Source organism: Anoplophora glabripennis, unplaced genomic scaffold (genome assembly GCF_000390285.2).
Source record: "Anoplophora glabripennis isolate ALB-LARVAE unplaced genomic scaffold, Agla_2.0 scaffold661, whole genome shotgun sequence".
NCBI classification, from domain to species: Eukaryota; Metazoa; Arthropoda; class Insecta; order Coleoptera; family Cerambycidae; genus Anoplophora; species Anoplophora glabripennis.
The window spans coordinates 209,186-229,371 of NW_019416768.1; the positions used below are offsets into that span (position 1 = coordinate 209,186).

The window sequence follows — 20,186 nt, forward strand, 5'->3', positions numbered from 1 at the left end:
ACCTTTACAATACCTTAAAATCTCCTCCACTGGCATGTCCAATGAATTCGAGAAGGGTACGAAAAAGTAGCTACTAATAGTGGAAATGTGTGTATAAAAGCTCAGTCCTGTAGTTCAAACGGTTCTTAAGATATTGGCAAAAAAAACTAAAAAAAAAAATTAAAGTTTTGACACCGTGTATGTCGAAAATGAAAGAGGAAAAAAATGTTTCTTTTTTCAAGAGGGATTTACAGGTTTTCGTTGTGACACTTATTTAGGAACACCCTGTATAAAGGCCAAAAGAAATGTTACGAATTACTAAATCATAAGCAAACTCTACCATCGAAACGTTTACTTGTCACCACATTTTGTAAATTTCTTTTAATTCTTATTGCACTGCAACTGTTTTTTTTTTAATAAATACAAGTCAATCGTCTTTCTTGGCTACTGAATTAGTGACATTATTCGCAAAGTTAAGGTAAATTTGGAATTTTTTTTTTTTGAGAGATTCAAATATAACATATCCTAATAACGCTAAATTGGTATCGGGAGCACACCTCACCTTTAATATTAAGTTATTTATATTATGTAACTGCATGTACAATTTGAAACATTTATTTGAACAGCAAATGATACAATCTAAAACAAAGGCATGCTAATTAATGTTTAAGTAAAGTAGGAGGCACCAATTCAATGCTTATTTAACACTGAGACAAAACTTACTTAAAAAAAATGTTGAATCAAGCTTGATTCAAAGTACACTAATTAGATCTCTTAAGAAGTTATCAGTACTGAGAAAAAGAGGGGAATTAAACAATTACACTCAAGATCACTATTTGACCTTTTCCGCAACTATCCACCATTCATTTGTTTTTCTAACCTAACTTTCAGCGTCAACTTTTCTTCCTTCAAATCGGCCAATTCCTGACTCAATTCTTGGCAGATCCTTAACAGTACTGTGTTTTCTTCTTGTAATTGCTTAAATAATTGCCATTTTGCCTTATCCTCCAGTGTTACCGGACTATCTCTGCCTTTTGCAGGCTTCCTATAAATTTCAAACGCCCCATGCTTCCTAGGCACCTCCTCGTTAGCTTCAACAGCACAAAACTGTGCAAATAATTTTTTTCTCTCTGCCTCGTATACATCACCAGGGAATATACCTTCGGAAACGTTTTCGTATTTCTCGAATTGGTCGAAGTTTGCGAAAGGAGTGTCAGTTTCGTGAGATACACAGTCTCCTTCAGATCTTTGATTAATAAGTTTTTTGGAGTTTTGGATATTGGGACTAACCCTAGGTGGAACCGTGGGTGGAGCGCCTAACTTAGTTAACCTATTTAAATCCAAAGAGGAGCTACGCCCGTGAGTTTTGAAAGGCCGTGGTGGCGGGGGAGGAGGTTTTTCCTTTTTTGGTGGTGGAAACGCCGGGAGACTTACAGGGCCTTCCTCGTTATTACTCTGATTTGTTGGAGGGGGCGGTATGGCTCCTGGTCCAGGTATATTAATTTTCTTTGGTTGGGGGCGCTGTATAGCACTATTTTGTGCCCCTACTGATAAATTTTGTATGTTTTGAGATATTTGCATTGGATTTGTGGCATCTATGAATTTTTTCGGGCTATGCAGATCGATATTATCACTCTGTTCCTCAGTCTGGCTATTAGCTACTTCTGGCGTAAGGCGTAATGGTACTGGGTGCAGAATTTTGGAATCCTTATCTAAAGTGATTTTCTGAAAATCAAAATTGACTGGTTTAGGACCTGGCGATGAAATAGAACTTGTAGGACTATCGACAAACTTTGTCCATTCTTTTGCAGTATCCTTGGTTTGCGGCGATAAGATAGGTTCTGTTTCTGGACTGACCGACACAGGGGTTTCATTTCCTGGCATTAACGTTGGCGGTAAAACATCTGGCAGTTCAATGTGATTTCTTCGCAACACCACAAGGTGCATCGCAGTATTAAATTCCTGTAAAGACAACGCACCGTCTTTGGTAACATCGGCGAGTTGCCAAATTTTGCGTAGTTCGTGGACAGGCAGGCGTGACTTTTCAAAAAACATTCTTGCTACAGGTCCGGCTAATAAGGCATTCGTATCAGGTTGGAGGGATCTGAATTGATTTGTATAGTATTCGCGTTGTTCAGAAGTTATTGTCCACACTTCGTTTGACACTTCAGTGTCTTCTTCGCTACTGTGTTTATCTGACGATTCTTCTTCTGTACCTTTAAGTCGATATCAATATAATATACACTAAGATAATTATTGTTGTTCTGACATGGGGTTAAGAAATTGGAAAATTTGAGTACCATAAAATTTGAATGGAAAATGTCAACAGCTGATGGAAAATATCACTTTTTACAACTATGAAAAAGAAGGATCTTTTTACCAACCAATCAAATAAAAACAGACTTGTTAATGTTGTCAAGTTCTCAAATAATTATATTGATGTTCTATGGTATCACTAACCTTCTAAAACAGCATCTCTCGAAATTGGCTTAACAAACTTGACAACATTACCCTTGTTCATTGACTGGATATTGCAGATGTAAGGATGTGATGACACTTTTCCAATTTTATGAAAAGGCATTTTAATATGGACCTTTTCTACGAGTCTCAAGTTAATTTCTAATTAAAAACGAATTAAAGGTATTAGAGGCATTAAAGGCATTCTTTTTGTATGTAACATTTTATAAATTTAACATTTTACATTTCTGTATTATATTAAATTTCCCGCTAAAAAGAACCAAATAGATAAAAGGAAAAATTGCCGTTATTCCCAAGTTCTCAAAGAATTACATTTACAGTCCTGGAAATGTGACATCACCTTCCTCCTTTTTTTAGCTGTAAACAAATTTTTCCGTTTCATTATAAGAAAAAATGGAAAACAATGTGCTACATTGCATACACTGAATAGCGCAAAATTGAAATTTATAAGTCCAAAAAATGTAAAAAAAGGTCTACACTTTCCAAAAGGTGCTGTCAGGGCTACGAAGAGGAGTGTCATAACTGTGTTGATGACGAATGGTTTTAATTCTTGTAATAATACACCAATACACAGCTATGCTCTCTAACTTGTCTTGAGTGTCCAAAGGACTGTTTCTTATGAAACAATAGTAATGCGCCTTCAAGTGAAACCTGGAGCACAGATTCGTCAAGGGCTTAAAAATTTCTATCGGCAGCCGTGCGCCCAAAAAAAATTTTGAAATGGTTTAAAGATTGTATTTTATTCTTATTCCATGATATTGAAATTAAACTATGTAACACAAAAATTTAATATATCAAAAAAATAGCAGTCAGATTTAGCACTTAAATACTATTTATCGTAATTGCTTACCAAGCAATTGCCTTTGCTCTTCAGAGACGAGGCCTTGCCAAGCACCAGTAACTGCCCAACTTCTATCCTGCACACTATTGGTTGGCGTGGGACTATCTGAAGCAGTACTGGAAGCATCTGGCGATCCATTCCTTACAGTTTCACTATCCACTTCCGAATCTGTACTTGTTGTGTCAACCTGCAAAACAAATAACTTTATAAATTATAATCCAAAAAAAAAGAAATTAAGACAACAAATAAGTATTGTGTAAACGAACACATTGAAAAAATAATAATTCCTTACCTGTTCTGTATAATCATTTACATCCTGTCGCAATTCTATCAAGTCAGGAATAGGGCTTTCTCTTTCTATATTGGTCCATGTAAAGCGAGGAAGTGGGAGATCAATTTTTGAAGTAACTACTTCACTTCTAATAGGTATATTGGCCTGGTAAGCTGCTACCAATTTCAGAGCAGAAAAAAATTGTTTCCTATTTAGATAGTTTGTGCATTGGTTCCAACAAATATCTGCAATCTTAAATATATTTTCATAAAATGATTTTACAACACCAGAAATGAGGTAAGTTAAACTGTTGTTAATTCAAATATAAAGTATAAGTATAAAGTATAAAACAATTTCATTAATACAAACAAAAGTTTATTATGTGTAGAGATTTTAAATCATAATAATATTTAGATAGTTTGTGCATTGGTTCCAACAAATATCTGCAATCTTAAATATATTTTCATAAAATGATTTTACAACACCAGAAATGAGGTAAGTTAAATTGCTGTTGTTAATTCAAATATAAAGTATAAGTATAAAACAATTTCATTAATACAAACAAAAGTTTATTATGTGTAGAGATTTTAAATAATCTCAGGCAGTAACTTCTCGAAAATATCGGTTATTGACAAGTAAAAATAATATGTGTATTATTTTTACTTGTGGTAAATTACTGAATAATCAAATGTGAAATATGTTAATAGTTATGATTTTAGGATGGCTATGATCTTTTAATAAACCCCATGAAATTCAAAACTTACGGACAATAAACATCAATAAGAATATACTTTATAATGTAATATTACCAAAACGTAAGAATTACTATTACATTTCAATTTGAAGCGTTCCATTACAATTTAGATGAGTCAAGTTTAGTTGTGGATAATAGACGTTTGTACGTAAATAGCAAATAAAAATATCCCGACATAATTAATCTAATGAAATAAAACAACTAGTGTAAACTAATTATTTAAGCAGTTAAGGTAGATAATTTATATTGTAAACAAATTTTGTATGTACAGAATATTACTATGCTATTATTCCCCTTTTAAATTAGTGTTTAAATAATCGCGTTTTTTTAATTATACGTTAAAAGTAGGTAATTAAAAGAATATAAACAATCATAAAAGATAATTGCAAAAATTTCATTGTTAAAGACTACAGAATTACCTGTGTAATTACGTCCTCTGGTACATTTCCAGATTTTATAAGTTCGACAGTTTTTGATAAAGTGGCTTTACCAGATTTTTCCTCATCACAACATAGAAAAACATCCGAAAAATATCTTTGCAAAGTCTCGGAAAGATACAACTCGTCCATTTTTTAAGGTTTTGACAACTGACCAAACACTGACAAGTGACAACTGACAGATAATTTTTTGACAATCGTTGGCTGAGGTTAGTTTCCTTTAGTGATGGAAATAATCGAATGAATTAAATAATCGAGAGGTTACCGTTCGAATTAATTTTATAATCGAATGATCATTCGAATGATATATAATCGAAAGTTCACTTTGAAAATTTCCGGTCTATCCCAAATCATATGCGAAACATGTTGACGCTAGGTAAATGAATGACTGTCGCGGATTGGGGCATTTCTTCCATATTTCTTCATTGCCAGTTGAGTGGTTCAGTAGCATGTGTTTAAAATGAGTAGTCGCCGCCTAAAGATGTCCATTGTTTGGGATTTTTTGGAAAAAAAAAATTATATAGAAAACATAATTTGGTATTATTTTCATTCATATGAATTTTTATCCCCGCTAAATAAAGCTCCCATCTAACCCTCCTCGCGATGCCACTCATAAAATTCCTGCATACCTTTTTTCTTGTATGTCGGTGCGGTGATATTCGATTTTCTCATCTATCCACTCGGCCGTCGGCCGTCTTATCTCGAGATGTTGTAGCTCGTTAGAACGTTGGAACAATCGAAACATCTGCGCACTCGCTCGAGTAGCGCAGGTGTTAGTAACGCTGTGCCCACTGTCATTCGTATCCGAATAATCGAATGATTCTATATGACCACTCGAGATATCTCGAGAGATTTTCATAATCGATATAATCGCTAATTTTCATTCGAGTAGTCCCATCACTAGTTTCCTTTAATATTGAACTAAATCAATGAAAATCATTGGCGCTTCAAACATCAGGCAACAGAATTTTACTTATCTGTTTTTCAAAGACGTTTTATTACATAACGATTTCATAGATTTTATAAAAAATTATAATTTTGTCAATAAAATTTTTCCGAATGATTTTTTAAATAATCACTAATGAATTTTAAATCTGTGGGTCAGACCAACTTCATATTATTATTTTAGATATTAGCTGATTTCCAGTTTCCAACTTATAACGTATTTCGGAAGCACTTCAGGAACACTTCAGATTGGCTTTTGCGATTCCACACTATGTCATAGAAAATATAGTACTAACGACTATATTTTCTATGCACTATGTGAAGTAAAGATTTTTTAATATATTTTATTTCATGGTTATTTTGTGCTGTGCACTGTTCTTTAATGTGAAATTTATATTAGGCTTTGGCTTTGGGCTCACAATATTAAAACGAAGTACTTATTATAAGATTATTTAAATATGTACATGTTTCTCTCGGAGGTGCTCCAATTGTTTGTTTGAAATATTTAAACTTAAAATATTTCTTCTACTGTTCTACTCTTTAAATTTTAGAGTAGAGCAGTAGAAGAGCACGTGAAGAGCACTTCAGGAGCAGTTTCCTGGCAATTGGAAAGGCGGTATTGTTTATTGTTTTCAAATGAAATGTCAGAAAATTACAATGACATGTTGGTGTTATGGTGTTATCAAATAAGTGTCAAGGAAAGCATATAAAATAAAATGAGTATATTAAACTTACGTTAAAAATTAAAATAAATAATTATTAATGTAATATTAATGTAAAAAATTTGGATATAAAGATGGCATTTTTGGAGGTAACTACAAACAAAATTAAAAGATATTTAAATATTTTTTATTTATTTTTTTTTGTAGTGGAGAAAATTCCATTTCTTTGATTTAAAAAAAAATGTGGACGATGGAAAAATTGCTGAGTTGTTCAAGGTATAGTAACATTTCACTTCACATTTGTTTTTAAACAAGTTAATTACTGGACAGAAAAAAACTACATTTTTTACAGGAAAGTAAAATCAGTACTACATCCAGCGGTAATAATCATTTGATATTGGGCGATTCTTTGGGTCAAATTTATATTATTTCGCGCTCTTGGTATGTTACAACTTTCAGAGGGTATGAAATTAGTGTAGATTTCTCCCATCAGCTAAGAAATTCACCACTGTTGGTAACAATTGGAGTAAGTTAAGTATTAAAGATTTTTATTCATTATTCTTGATAATTACTATGATTTTTAGCAAGACGAGCCAGGTATTAACCCGTTGATTAAAGTCTGGGATACAAGCAGGATTGATAAGAATGGCACCCCTTACTGCCATAGGATAACAAGAGCGATGCCTGGTAATAAAGTTGTTCAAGTCAGCGCTCTTTGTGTCCTTGACAGTTTACAATTAATGGCTGTGGGGTTTGTCGATGGCTCTCTTGTCATATACAGGTAGGAAGTATAATGAAGTGAATGAAAATTTTATTAATATTATTTATCGATAGAGGTGACATTACACGGGATCGCAACTCTAAACAAAAAGTCCTCAGGAATTCAAGTTCAGTTATAACTGGCTTAGCATTTAAATCGACAGCAACGAATATCTATTTATTTGTAGCCACAGATAATTCCGTAAATGTGTATAATATTACCCAAAAGGATAAAGAACAAAAAGTATGTAGTTGTCTAGTGAAAGGTAACAGGTTTAACTGTCTTAAATTATTTTAGGTGCATTTAGATAATATAGGATGTACAAAAAAATGCAGTGTCTTGGCAGAATCAATGCAAGAGAGCCATTTCATGGTTGGAAGAAATGATGTAAGATTCTTTATAATACCTTTTCCATTTTGTTACTTTTTATGAAAAAGAAATAAATACTAAATTTTATGTGGAATTCTAAAAGAGAAATCTGTGACGAACTATTTCATTTTGATGTAAGCTTTCCAAAAATACAAACAGAGCAAGACGTATAGACACTACTTTTTCATTACAAATCGAACTTTCGACTGTCTTCTTGACGTTCGGTGCAAATTCAACAACATTCAACTTGTTGGCCAAATAGCACATAGCAATCGCAGATTATATTTTCATTTTCCAAATTAAATCAATACTAAACAATTTGAATGGTAATATAGATCTAATAATTCACAGTGAACAAAAATTTGTTTGTTTTCCTATTCCACTAGTTCGTATATTCATTTAATATTTAACGGGTTACCATTTTCTACTTTTAAACGAGACAAAAACTTAATTATCTATGGGAAATGTTTTTAGGCTATATATTGCTATACTTCAGACGGAAGAGGTCCCTGCTATGCCGTAGAAGGAGAAAAGGTAATGCTGGAGTGGTTCAGAACGTATCTGATAATCATTTCAAAAACCAGTCGTCCAGCATCTCTTACTGCTATGCCAAATGAGATTCAAAACAATGTCTCTCAAGGTGACCTAATAACAGTGCTCGATATTCATAATAAGTTTATAGTTTTTTCTGCTACAATGCCAAAAATTAAGGCTATACTAAGTGAATGGGGAGCTTTCTATATTCTCGACGAAGATAATACAATGTATCATTTGGATGAAAAGGACCTGCAGTCAAAGTTGTCTTTGTTATTTAAAAAGAATCTGTATGACGTTGCAATACGAATAGCTAAATCGCAACAGTATGATTCTGATGGACTAGTAGACATATTTAAGCAGTATGGAGATCATTTATGTGATAAAGGTAAATAATTTTTTTATTATTTGAAGAAGAAATATCGATAGATATTTTTTAAAATACAAATAAGTGTATCCTGTAAATATATAATTTTTCCAAGCATGTTTTAAAATGATATAATTTCAACATTAATTGACGGCTGCACATTTGTGAAAAATAAATCTCTAATACACAGTATGTTGGAAAAGTAAAGGAACTTTTTAAATTAAAAGAAAAACAATTAGTTATTTTGCCAAAATTATTGCTTTTTATTCAAAATACATCCTATCCGCATCAATACACTGCTGTCATGGCCAGTTTGAGTTTTACGAACAGTGACGGTCCTGTGAGATGGTGCATTATCGTATAACAAAAACCAATTTCCTGGCGCTCGATATTCAGGCCTAACTCGACGATTCCCTTTCACAAATGCTCCAGAACACCCAGATAATATCCACCAGTGACATTTTGACCCTGTGGAACAAATTCCCGAAATATAATACTTGTAGAGTCATAAAAAGAAATCAACATTGTCTTCTCTAGTGACTTTTGGAAACACAATTTTTTCGATTTCAGAGAGCCTGAGGATTTTCACGTAGCACTTTGGCGTTTTGTTTGAGAATCCTACTTGAAGCACCAAGTCTGATCACCAGATACAATCAATTCCAGGAATGTGTGGCTGTTTTAATAAGATCCTTGCAATGTTCAACGCAAGCAATTCCTTGATCCTCAATTAAAGAGTGAGGAACGAATCGAGCGTAGACTTTCCATTTGTTTAAATCCTTTGTCAAAATTTCGTATATCATGTCTTTGGTCTTATTTAATTCCTCTGCTATCCATCTCACATTCCAATTCGCATCACAGGCGATCATTTCACGCACTTTCAAACGTTTCTGTAAAAGTTTTACCAAAAGGTACTGTCACTTTAAGCGCTATAATTTAACAATCCGTTGATAGATTCTAATAATAGCAGTCTCATTTTGTAGAGGAGATATACAGCTTTTAGAATTGTTTCAATAGATAGCATTAGTAGTTTTCTTTATTTTCCTCTATATTGAAAAAATATGTGTAATGTTTAGAAAATTTTATTTTCTTTACACTTAGGCTGTAATTAAACAATTTTGTAAACTTTAATAGAAAAGAAAATCGGGAAATTTGAAAAATAAACAAAACATTTTATTTAAAATTGACGTAAAATTTTTTAACATGGTCTCTATGGTACAGGGTAAGACTAAATTAAAATAATACCATACCTATATTCGGCCACTATTATATCATTAAATTTGAATATTACTCCATCTGATGCATAAAACTTTAATGTTGATAAATTTACATTATTTAGAAGGAAAAAAAAAGGTTTCTTATGGTTTGTGGGGTATATTAGACGATTGCTATTAAACAGTGTTAAAACTAGAATTAACCATTAAATTTTGTTATTATTGTTTCATTTAAGTTAAAATAAGTGCTATCCGGATAACAGGAACAACTAAACATTCAAATGACATTCTTAATTGTGGTGGGCAAGAACTGGGTATAGTGCTTGCAAGTGTTTTGTCCTTTTCAAATATTTTCAAGTTAGATATAAGTTTCTCTGTTATTATATCTTCTTTTAAAAAATAAATATCCGTTATCCAATTTTTGGCCACCAAAAGCATTTGTCAACCATTTTCCATTTCCTATTTGTATGGTCGAAGAAAAATTTTGAATGAGCTAGTTTTTGGCTTACTTTTTATCATTTTTTAGTGGTCAACAATAATTCTCGGCATCTTAACCATTTTAATTTTTCCATTCCGCGTTGTGTTAGTGACATTAATATTTTTATTTCTTGTAATTTTAATTATAATCAATTTATATAATCATCGACGTTTAAATAATAGTTTTTTTAGTAGACAAAGATATAGCAACTAATGAGGTCAAAAAGAACTCTTACTGTGTAGCCAATTAGATGCTGGTTAAAAAACAACATCGCATTGGCTAATTACTGTAATAAGCTGGCCGACAACTAGCATGAAGCGTGTTTGCAGATTATTTTCGTAAAATATTTAAGCAGATTAATATTATTAAAGGATTAAATTAAGGTTGTATAATACAAATTCTGACATAGATCAAATATATAATGTTTGTATACAAACTAAAAAATATACTATTTTATAGAATGTCAAACAACATTTAACCAGAAAGGTTAGAATATTGCTGGACCACAGACTAATATCAATAAAAAAACAATTTAGATCGACTTATCTGTATATCTACAAAAATCAACGTCTATTGCCTGCCTGCTGAATGTCAGCACGAAACAACATTTTCTTTTCTAAAGCATGTAAAACAAATTTATCTTCAGTTTTGAATAGAGTGGAATGAATTTATATTAGAAGCGATTCTATGCATAAAAACAAAAAAAAATCACATTGTTTCTAAAATATTCTGTACAAGTCCTACAGCTGTTTCAATATTGTTTTTCTTTCAATATCCTTGGAGTGGCCTTAGTACCTATAGGATGAGCTTATATATATTTTTTTCCTTATTTTATGAAAACGTATGCTCCTTTCCGCATGGATTACTACAAATTTATTTATTATAGGCGACTTCTCTGGTGCCATTGAACAGTATATTAAAACAATAGGTAAATTAGAGCCAAGTTATGTCATAAGGAAGTTCTTAGATTCTCAACATATTGAAAAATTGACAATGTATCTTCAGGCTCTACATAAACAAGGTCATGCTACTGAAGACCACACTACACTACTGCTGAACTGTTACACAAAACTAAATAACACTGTGGGGCAAACCGACAGCTTAAAAGAATTCATATTGATGAAAGAAGGAGATCTGAATTATGACGTAGATATTGCAATAAAAGTTTGCAGGTAAGCAAGTGATTCACTCTAATGATAATATCTAGTTATTCTGTATTTAATAATTTAATTTTTAGGCAAGGAAGTCCAGTGGAAGCACTCATGTTGGCAAAAAAACATGAGAAGCACGATTGGTACATTAAACTTCAAATAGAAGATCACCAAAAATACACTGATGTGATAGACTACATTGGCAATTTGAATTTTGAAGACGCAGAACACTATATGAAGAAGTATGGAAATATACTTGTAGAAAACGTGCCATATGAAAGCACTCAACTCTTGAAAAGGCTCTGTACTAACTACAAACCTAACAACAGCGCGATAATTTCAGAAAATATGATCTCTGGAAACTTCGATGTAGAGTTACGGGCCGATCCAGAAGATTATATTCATTTATTCTTAAATAATTCAGAGAGGTTAGTCGAATTTTTGGAGCATCTTATGAATGAAGGATGCATTTTAAGTACACCAGTATACAATACTTTACTCGAACATTATTTACATGTATGGTCGAATTTGGAAAATGTATCTGAAAAAAATAAGTTAGGAGAGAAAACGTTGAAGCTCCTGCAGAGCCCCGATGTGAAATATGACAAATCGCAGGCCCTGGTTGTTTGTCACATGCATTCTTTTAGAGAGGGAATTCTATACCTGTATGAGGAACAGAAGTTGTATCAGCAAATCTTAAGGTAATGTATACGCTAAACATCTATTTCAGGTTAGTATAACTGGACTTCAACTTGAAACGTGCAAATAAAAAAGAGAACGCTTTTGAGGTAGAATGAGATGAAAATGTAGGTAGCAGGTAATCCATAGGCATAAAGGTAGGTATTGTCCCCACTCCCTAACTTTACCACTGCACATCCTACCTTCGGGCTCAAATAAATTTGGTTTACCTGCATATTTCGTACTAGTCGAGGAAATAAAGTACTGAACCTCCGAAATTTTTCGATCAAGTCGTATCAAAATGGGGTTTTTTGCATTCGGTTTCTAAAATTATGTGAAAAAAATGTAACAACTTTGTATCATGTTATTCGCCCAAATAGCACTTGTGCAGTGCAAAATGCATCCGGAAAAATGCATTTTTTAAAGTCACTTACAAAAAATTCATAACTCGGTTAATAATGCCTGGAGTGGACTCAAATCAGGGTCCTGGGGGTTTTCGAGGTCTCTGATCCCGAATATGACCTTCAAATTGGTCCATCGCTGACCTGGAGCTTAGGAATGATGATGAACGTCATTTCCGAGGCTTCTCCTGAATTTCACTCTTAAATGCAACGAGACTTGACACCCGGGGGTTTTTCGGCTGATTCCTAATCTGGTGTCGGCGAGCACCCCCCGGACACTTGGTACACCGAAATCTGGACATGGACGTCATCTCCGGGAGTTTTCCTGTAAAATTTGCGTAAACGAGCCAAATCGTATCAGGGGGTTTTTCGGGGCGCTCTTCTCGTATCTGGCGTCGGCGACCACCCACCAGTGAATTTTCAATTATTTGAGACTGCCGTTAATAGTACAACTCCATTTTATCCTAATCTAATCAACTATTAACTTTAATTTGAAAATATTTTACTAAATATCATTTTCATCATCAACTGACGTATAAGTCCCGGATAGTTTTTGGAGGGCCCCGGCCTGGGGGCCCACAGTCGTGCATGCGTCATATTATAAAATGATTTCGAGAAGAGCAGCCCGAAAAAGCCCCTGATGCGATTTTCGGCTCGTTTACACGAATTTTACACGAAAACTCCCGGAGATGACGTCCATGTCCAGGTTCCGGTACCCCAAGTGTCCAGGGGGTGCTCGCCGATGCCAGATTAGGAATCAGTGACCCGAAAAACCTCCGGGTGTCAAGTCTCATATTTAAGAGTGAAATTTAGAAGCCTCGGAGATGATGTTCATTGTCAATCCTAAGCTCCAGGTCGGCGATGGACCAACTTGAAGGTCATATTCGGGATCAGCGACCTCGAAAACCCCCAGAACCCTGATTTGAGTTCATTCCAGGCATTATTAATCGAGTTATGAATTTTTTGTGACTTTAAAAAATGCATTTTTCCGGATGCATTTTGCACTGCACAAATGCAATTTGGCCGAAAAACATAATACAAAGTTGCTACATTTTTTCCACATAATTTTAGAAAGCGGAGGCAAAAAACCCCATCTTGATACGACTTGATCGAAAAATTTTGGAGATTTTAGCTCTTTTTGTACTTTATTTCCTCGACTATACACATAACAGAGTTGACCGCAGTTCTTCAAGACTCTTTAGCAAACTGACCCATAAGTTCAGAGATCGATAAAAATCATTTTTCTAATATAGAATTAACAATTGTTTATAAAAATCAAGATAATTTTTTGTATTATTTTCAAATCTTTTATGTTCTCAATTTCCTATACAGTGCAACCTCTTTAATCCGAACACCGCATTGCCAAGCATTGTTCGTATTATCGAATCGTTCGGATTATCGAACATTCTATAAAGATTTGTACATATGTATATTATGTAAGTACATACACATTTTATTATAACAATATAAATATAAATCGTATAAGATACATAAAACTTATATAAGGTAAAACATAAACATGTAGTTACATATACATATATGTATTATTTTACGCTTTTCACAATTTTTATTTTTCTTACTTTCCAAAAAAACTCCAAAATTGTTACACAAAACACGACACGCAACAGATTTGGCCATTCGGATTAGCATGTGATCGGATTAACGTGTGTTCGGATTAAAGGGGTTGCACTGTATATTCTTATTTTAACTTCAATATGTCTTTAAAATCGTGCTTATAGGTATCATTTTTTTAATTAAAAAATTGATTCAATTCTTATCGTGATAGTCCCCTTCTTTACTACTAAAGAAGTTTTAACAATAAATTAATTTGTTAAATAAGTAGTTGTTATAGGAGTATAAGTAAACAAATTTTTAGGTATCATATATCTAAGAATGATTCCAATTCTGTGCTGGCTTGTTGTCGAAGATTTGGACATCAAGATCCGACACTATGGGTACAGGCTTTGTGGTCCTGTGCTAGGAATACGAAAAATCCTTCTATGGATTTATTAAATGAGGTAAATCGGTATTACTAAATCTACAAATAACTACGATGTAACTTTATTCGTGTTCATAAAAAGTAACATCTTTAAACATCAAAGAAATATTCGTACTTATTATTTGAAACAGATGTTAAATGTAATCATACAGGGTACTTACAGGAGCGCAAAAAATTGAAAGGTAAAAACCTCATCTGGATACCCTGATTTATTTAAGAGATGCAGAATAGTTTTCATTTTTAACCATTTTTTTGCGATATCAAACATAGTGGAGTGAAATAAGATTTTGACTTCGGAAAAATTAGCAGATCAGGTAACTTTTAAGGACACACTTATGAGGGTGTTAGGAACAACATATAAAAAGTTACCAACAGTAGAGTGTACGCTTGATTATTTATTTAACAAATTAGTTGCAAATTTCCATTGTTTGTTGTATATCTTAACAAATTCAAGTTTTTTAAAAAAACTAATTGCGCCAATCGAAAGAACGGGAAATTTTACATGAAAATTGTATATATAGTTATTTTCTGAAATTAAAACTGTAGGTTGTAGAATTTTTTTTAAATCGTACGAAATTGTAAAGCGGCGGCACTTGTACGCAGGTCTCTAGGAGTGTGCGGCCTCGCGCGCTGTCCACTAAATTTGTTATAACTTTTGATCTATTTGATAAAATTAAGTCCACAAAAATTTAAATGAAAAAGGAATCTGGTAGCTATATAACAAGTTTTCATGATTTTAAAATCGAAAAAAAATGTTTACAGGAATAGTGTGTAAATAAATTTACCTACGACCACTACTGTAAATACTTAAAAACACACCGTCTGCGATCAATGTAAGATTCCTATTACGTACGGTAAAAAAATCGCACAATTTTCCTAGCAACTGCCTAGCAACGGTCAATACAATATTGTTGTATTGACCGTTGCTAGGCGGCCGCTAGGAAAACTGTACGATTTTTTTACCACGCTATGCAATTTTTTACATTATTATTTACATTTACTATTTACAGTAGTGGTCGTAGGTAAAGTATAGTACGTAATATGTAGTGTAATGCAATTACGCACTCATAGAATCACGCACTCGTCGCTAAGCGGCGTCTTGCGTAACTTTTCCATTCGTGCGTAAAATGCTTTTTACAACACTTATTACGTAATAGTATATTACGTTACAGTAGAATTTTCTACAAATTAATTAAAGATCTGCCATTTTTTTTTATTTTCAAGATAAAAATCTAAAACTTTTAGAGATTACTCTTAAAATAGCATTTAAAATAGTGAGTGATATAAAGAAAATCTTAAAATTTTAATTCAAAAAATACAACGCTCGAAAGATTCAATAATTTTAAAAAAGGCAAATTTGATTTTTTAGGTCACGTTTCAAAGTCCAATAACTTTAGTTCAAAATATGAAATTGCGACTTTACAGGAGCATCTTTTGAAGCTTGAAAACTGTACTTTAAGATGATCCATTTTGTTTTAATTAAAAAAATTATTTTTTGTAACTATGATATTGTATAAAATACGAAAATATACGGTTTTTCAATAAATTGTCGTGAGATTCAGTTTTACCTATATTTATTCATGATGAGAAATTATGTCGTAGAAGTTTATCTGGTAATGTAATTCATTCTCGTGATTCGAGAATTATATTTTTGAATATTAGAAAGAGATAGAGAGAACATCTGCTTGGCGAATGGAGCTCACCTGGCCCATGCTATGTGTCTAACGGAGGGAAGGCAGAATGTTGGAAGTATAGTGGCTTACTTTGACAGTTTGCCTTGTGAAGCCAAACATATCTACCACGTGTTTTTTTATTCTCGTCTCATTTTTTATTTAAAAAATATTTGGTTACAAAGTTTTAGTAATAATTTGAAAATGGTAATTTTTTAATAAATTGTTCAAAAAAAGTCGGCCATATTGGATCAGCCATTTTGAATTTTTATTTTTTAACATTATATTCTTATTCAGTGACCTCGAAAACCCTTGTAGTATCAATTTGATTAAAATTGGTTTGAAATTTGTTGATTTATTTAAAATAATCTTTGAAATACCATTTTTTATTGTTTAAACAATTAAATAATAAGTAGCGTACAAATATAAGTTTATAACTTTTTTCTATAAGCCGTTTCAAGGCGATTGCAAAAGGTTTTATTAAAATCCAAGGCTCTGCTAATTATTCCGAAATAATGCATATTTTTAAGCTACCTTTACTCCACTAACAGCTTATTTGTAAATTTTTATGATATTTGTAGAATGCCTTTTAAACAAATTTTTTTGAGTAGAACACAGTGAGATGCCAGTTTAAAAACACAAGAAAATGTGGAAATTAATTTTTTTAATATTTTACAATATTTTTTTCTGAAGGCACACATGATTAAGAATGAACACCTAACTCTTTATGATGAAGCATATTCCAGAAGCTAGTCGTGATTTATCCATTACAGTGCGTTCTCCCTACAACTGACAGCAATTGTGCAGTGGAAATTGTCCGTTGTTGTGGGAAATATATTTAAGTAAAACAAAATATAAATTTTTTTAAATATGCTTTATTAAATTAATTTGTTTACATTTTTATTATAGCAAGTTATTTTTACAAGATTAACATGAAACTCGTCAATTTTGTAAGCTTACAATGACATGCAATCTATTATTTTTTTAAAAATGTATCAAACGTCATTTGTTTTAAACCTGTAAATTTATTTTTAATAATTTGACTTTCCACTTTACCAACAACTTTCGATAACTTTTCTGTTATAGCAGAATCTCCAGATAAAACAAAAAAAAATTCAATATCTTGCAGCTTTTTGTAGGCCTCTGTAACATTTTCAATGTCTGAAGTAATACATCATCCTTCGTCCTTCATCACTGTCAGGTAATAGGGTATTACAGGTTTGCAGGTATCAAGGCCTACATTATAAAAATAGGAGTTTCCAGTATCATTCCTCAAAAATTTTACTTTCCGTGTCCGTTGTTTAAAATAACCCTTTAGGGTCACTTTGACATAAACACATATTGAATGTAAAATTTTCCATTCTATCAGAAATATATCTATCATATCTAAAAATGCAAGTTGACCTTCAAACGGCCTCTTCGATTGACCTTTGTATCAAGGTCAAGGTCACCTTCAAATGTCCCCCCTCAGGACCGTTGGAATAATAAGGAAAAGAGCGAGCTGCTGTGCTGCCTGCAACGCGAATGGCTCGCGTGAAATTTTTATTTCTTTTTTCCCTGACAGGGGCGTTCCACAAAATTCTTGACTGACCATTTTGTTTATGACAATGAATACCTTCACAAAAGTTTTGAAGTATAGTAAACAAATTGCACATTATTTTTTGTACATACATACATTGGGGCCGACTGACGAGCTCTGTCCCCACATTCAGCTGACTGACTGATATAACTTCTATTTATATGCAATATAGAATTTGTATAACGATTTTCAGCCTTAGTAAATTCATTTTATTACCTCGGTAGGTACGACAACATTGATAGTGAACCTGAGACACCTGTTCTCAGTTTCCCTTGACTGACCGTAGCATGTTTGTGTACAACTACTGTAATCAACTATCATAAAAACTAAGATTAGTAAATTCAAACAATTTTTTTGCCTCTGTCTCTCCATCTATTGGGTTATAACTTAAAAAGCAAAAAGTTTTAAAAAAATCATACACCACTAGATTTTGCCAAAAAAATCTATATAATCAACCGCTTTACAAAGACAGAAAAATTCGCATGTAAAAATATTCAACATAATGAAAAATGACCAAAAATGAAAAATATTCTATATCTGTTAAACGAATTGAGATTATTCCAAAAAGCTCTATACTTTTTCTGTTTCTCTTTAAGCAATATAAGAAACCCGTCAAAAGTGTGGAAAACAACCCTTTAGTGTTTTATTTTTTTTTTAGATTTTTACGGTTATTGCCAAAGAAAAATTATTCTCTCCACAACTAGTTATTGACGCGGTGGGCACTGGTAACGCTGAAGTCTGTTTGGGCCACATTCGATCCTACATTACCAATGAACTCCAACATGAGCAAAAGAAAACAAAAGAGGTATCTGAATTAACAACAAATTATCGTCGGGACACCGATAAATTAAAACAGCATTTGGATACGTTAAAGAGTGGAGTTGTAGTTATACAGGGATCCAGGTACAAACTTTCAAAACTAAAGAAAAATGTTTATATCAGTTTTTAGTAAACTAACGTTTATTTTACCTTTTTAGATGTGCAGCATGTCATCATCCTTTAGAACTTCCTACAATACACTTCCTGTGCCAGCATAGTTTTCACCAGCATTGTTTTCAAAGTTTTTCCGACGATGAACATGAATGTCCCACATGTCAGCCAGAAAATAAGAATCTTCTAGAACTATTGAAAGCGAGAGAATATAATAAAGATCTTCATGAAACTTTTCATTCGCAATTGGAAAAAGCGCATGACGGATTTACGGTAGCTGCAGAATATTTTGGAAGAGGAGTGTTTAATAAATACAAGGTCATTGGTGATGAAGAAGTAACCAAAAATCTTAATTTACCAGAAAAGGTTAATATATTTAATCCCATACCTAAGAAACCAGAAGAGAAAAGCTTAAACTATGGTTATGGAGCAGAGGCTAGGCTCAGACAAGGGGAAGTGAAAAGTTCTGTAAAGGTTGCTCCTGTTTCGGAGGGACGAATGAGAGTACAAGAACAAAGGTATTATTATTTTTTATTTTTACAGTTTGGAAAATACTATTTTCTTTTAGATACAGTTCATCATTAGAAGCAAATATGACTCGATTTGCTCCCAAAACGTACGAGCCAAAACAATTACCTACAGCTTCCTCAAATCCATTTGAAGACGATTATGATGAAGCTAAAAATCCATTCAATGAAAATGATGAATTGGATGAAAATAATCCTTTTCGAGACGATTATGATTGTGATAAAAACTTAAACCCTTTTTCATAATTTACGTTAATTATTTTTATTAAAGCATCGATATATTATGTTTGCATATTGTATACAATACAAAAACTACAATAAAATATTGCTTACAGCCTAACTTTCATAATTATGATGATCCAGGAAATGGATCAGTTCTATTTTTCCTTAAAACAAATTGTATTTTCCTATCCATATCTTCATTATAAATAGCTTTGCATCTTTCAAAGTTTATACGTCTCCGAAACTGAAAGTATTGAAAAATTATAAGATAATTTCAATAATTTTCTTAAAATTACCTGAAAAGGTTTTTCAAAATAACGGGTACGACGAAATTGATCTAATATATCTTCCTTCCCTAAAATTCTATTTAAAATTCTACAAGCCGCCTCGACATCATTATTTTGAACAAATACTGTACGAGCAATAAAGCTAGCGTGTCGCATTGTTATAAATAAAGTATATTAGTAATGTAAGAGTAAACAGATATTATATCTGCTATTATATACTTTTATTATGAAAAAAAATATTTTGGAATGAAATTGAGGTTATACAAGCCACCCTTCTTCTTCTGCTTCCAGCATACACCTTAGCAAAGCGCATCCCAGGCTGCATAGCCGCACTACCCAACCATACCAGACATAAACATGACACCACCCCCGGGGTTTACACAGACGAGCCGGCGAGGCAAGAAGAGCGCCAGAAGAAAGGGCCCTAGCCGGCGGGGCCCAGCCAGGACAAAAGGAGGTCCCACAAAGCGCCTACACCGGTCGCAATTGCGGTCGGGGTAGACGACGGATGGGGCCCACCTACGAAGGCTGTCCAGGCTTACACGAGATGACGCAGGATAAAGAGGGATAATCCCCCTCGATCCCAAATCATTGAGGCCAATTTCTAGCCATGGAATAATGGCGCGGCGCGCTTCCAACATAATCATAAATAATGT

General features: G+C 33.0%; 3 protein-coding genes across 3 annotated transcripts; 1 reads left to right on the forward strand and 2 right to left on the reverse strand.

The window, feature by feature from the left end:
* Nucleotides 1-235: 235 nt before the first annotated feature.
* On the reverse strand, nt 236-4,904 carry LOC108914957 (ralBP1-associated Eps domain-containing protein 1). The gene is made up of 4 exons (XM_018720894.1): nt 4,743-4,904; nt 3,591-3,821; nt 3,308-3,485; nt 236-2,195 (listed from the first exon to the last, which is right to left on the reverse strand). The coding sequence occupies exons 1-4, from the start codon at nt 4,890-4,892 to the stop codon at nt 832-834; spliced, it is 1,923 nt and encodes a 640-aa protein (XP_018576410.1). The 5' UTR covers nt 4,893-4,904; the 3' UTR covers nt 236-831.
* A 1,456-nt stretch (nt 4,905-6,360) lies between these two features.
* LOC108914960 (vacuolar protein sorting-associated protein 11 homolog) lies at nt 6,361-19,355 on the forward strand. Its single transcript, XM_018720897.1, has 13 exons — nt 6,361-6,516; nt 6,575-6,643; nt 6,720-6,893; nt 6,952-7,148; nt 7,202-7,370; nt 7,425-7,514; nt 7,971-8,418; nt 10,973-11,258; nt 11,324-11,938; nt 14,193-14,334; nt 18,223-18,467; nt 18,542-19,012; nt 19,063-19,355. Exons 1-13 carry the CDS (start codon nt 6,502-6,504, stop codon nt 19,265-19,267), a joined length of 3,126 nt encoding a protein of 1,041 aa, XP_018576413.1. The 5' UTR covers nt 6,361-6,501; the 3' UTR covers nt 19,268-19,355.
* Nucleotides 19,258-19,814, reverse strand: LOC108914961 (28S ribosomal protein S21, mitochondrial). The gene is made up of 2 exons (XM_018720899.1): nt 19,540-19,814; nt 19,258-19,487 (listed from the first exon to the last, which is right to left on the reverse strand). The coding sequence occupies exons 1-2, from the start codon at nt 19,684-19,686 to the stop codon at nt 19,371-19,373; spliced, it is 264 nt and encodes an 87-aa protein (XP_018576415.1). The 5' UTR covers nt 19,687-19,814; the 3' UTR covers nt 19,258-19,370.
* Between the last annotated feature and the right edge of the window lie 372 nt (nt 19,815-20,186).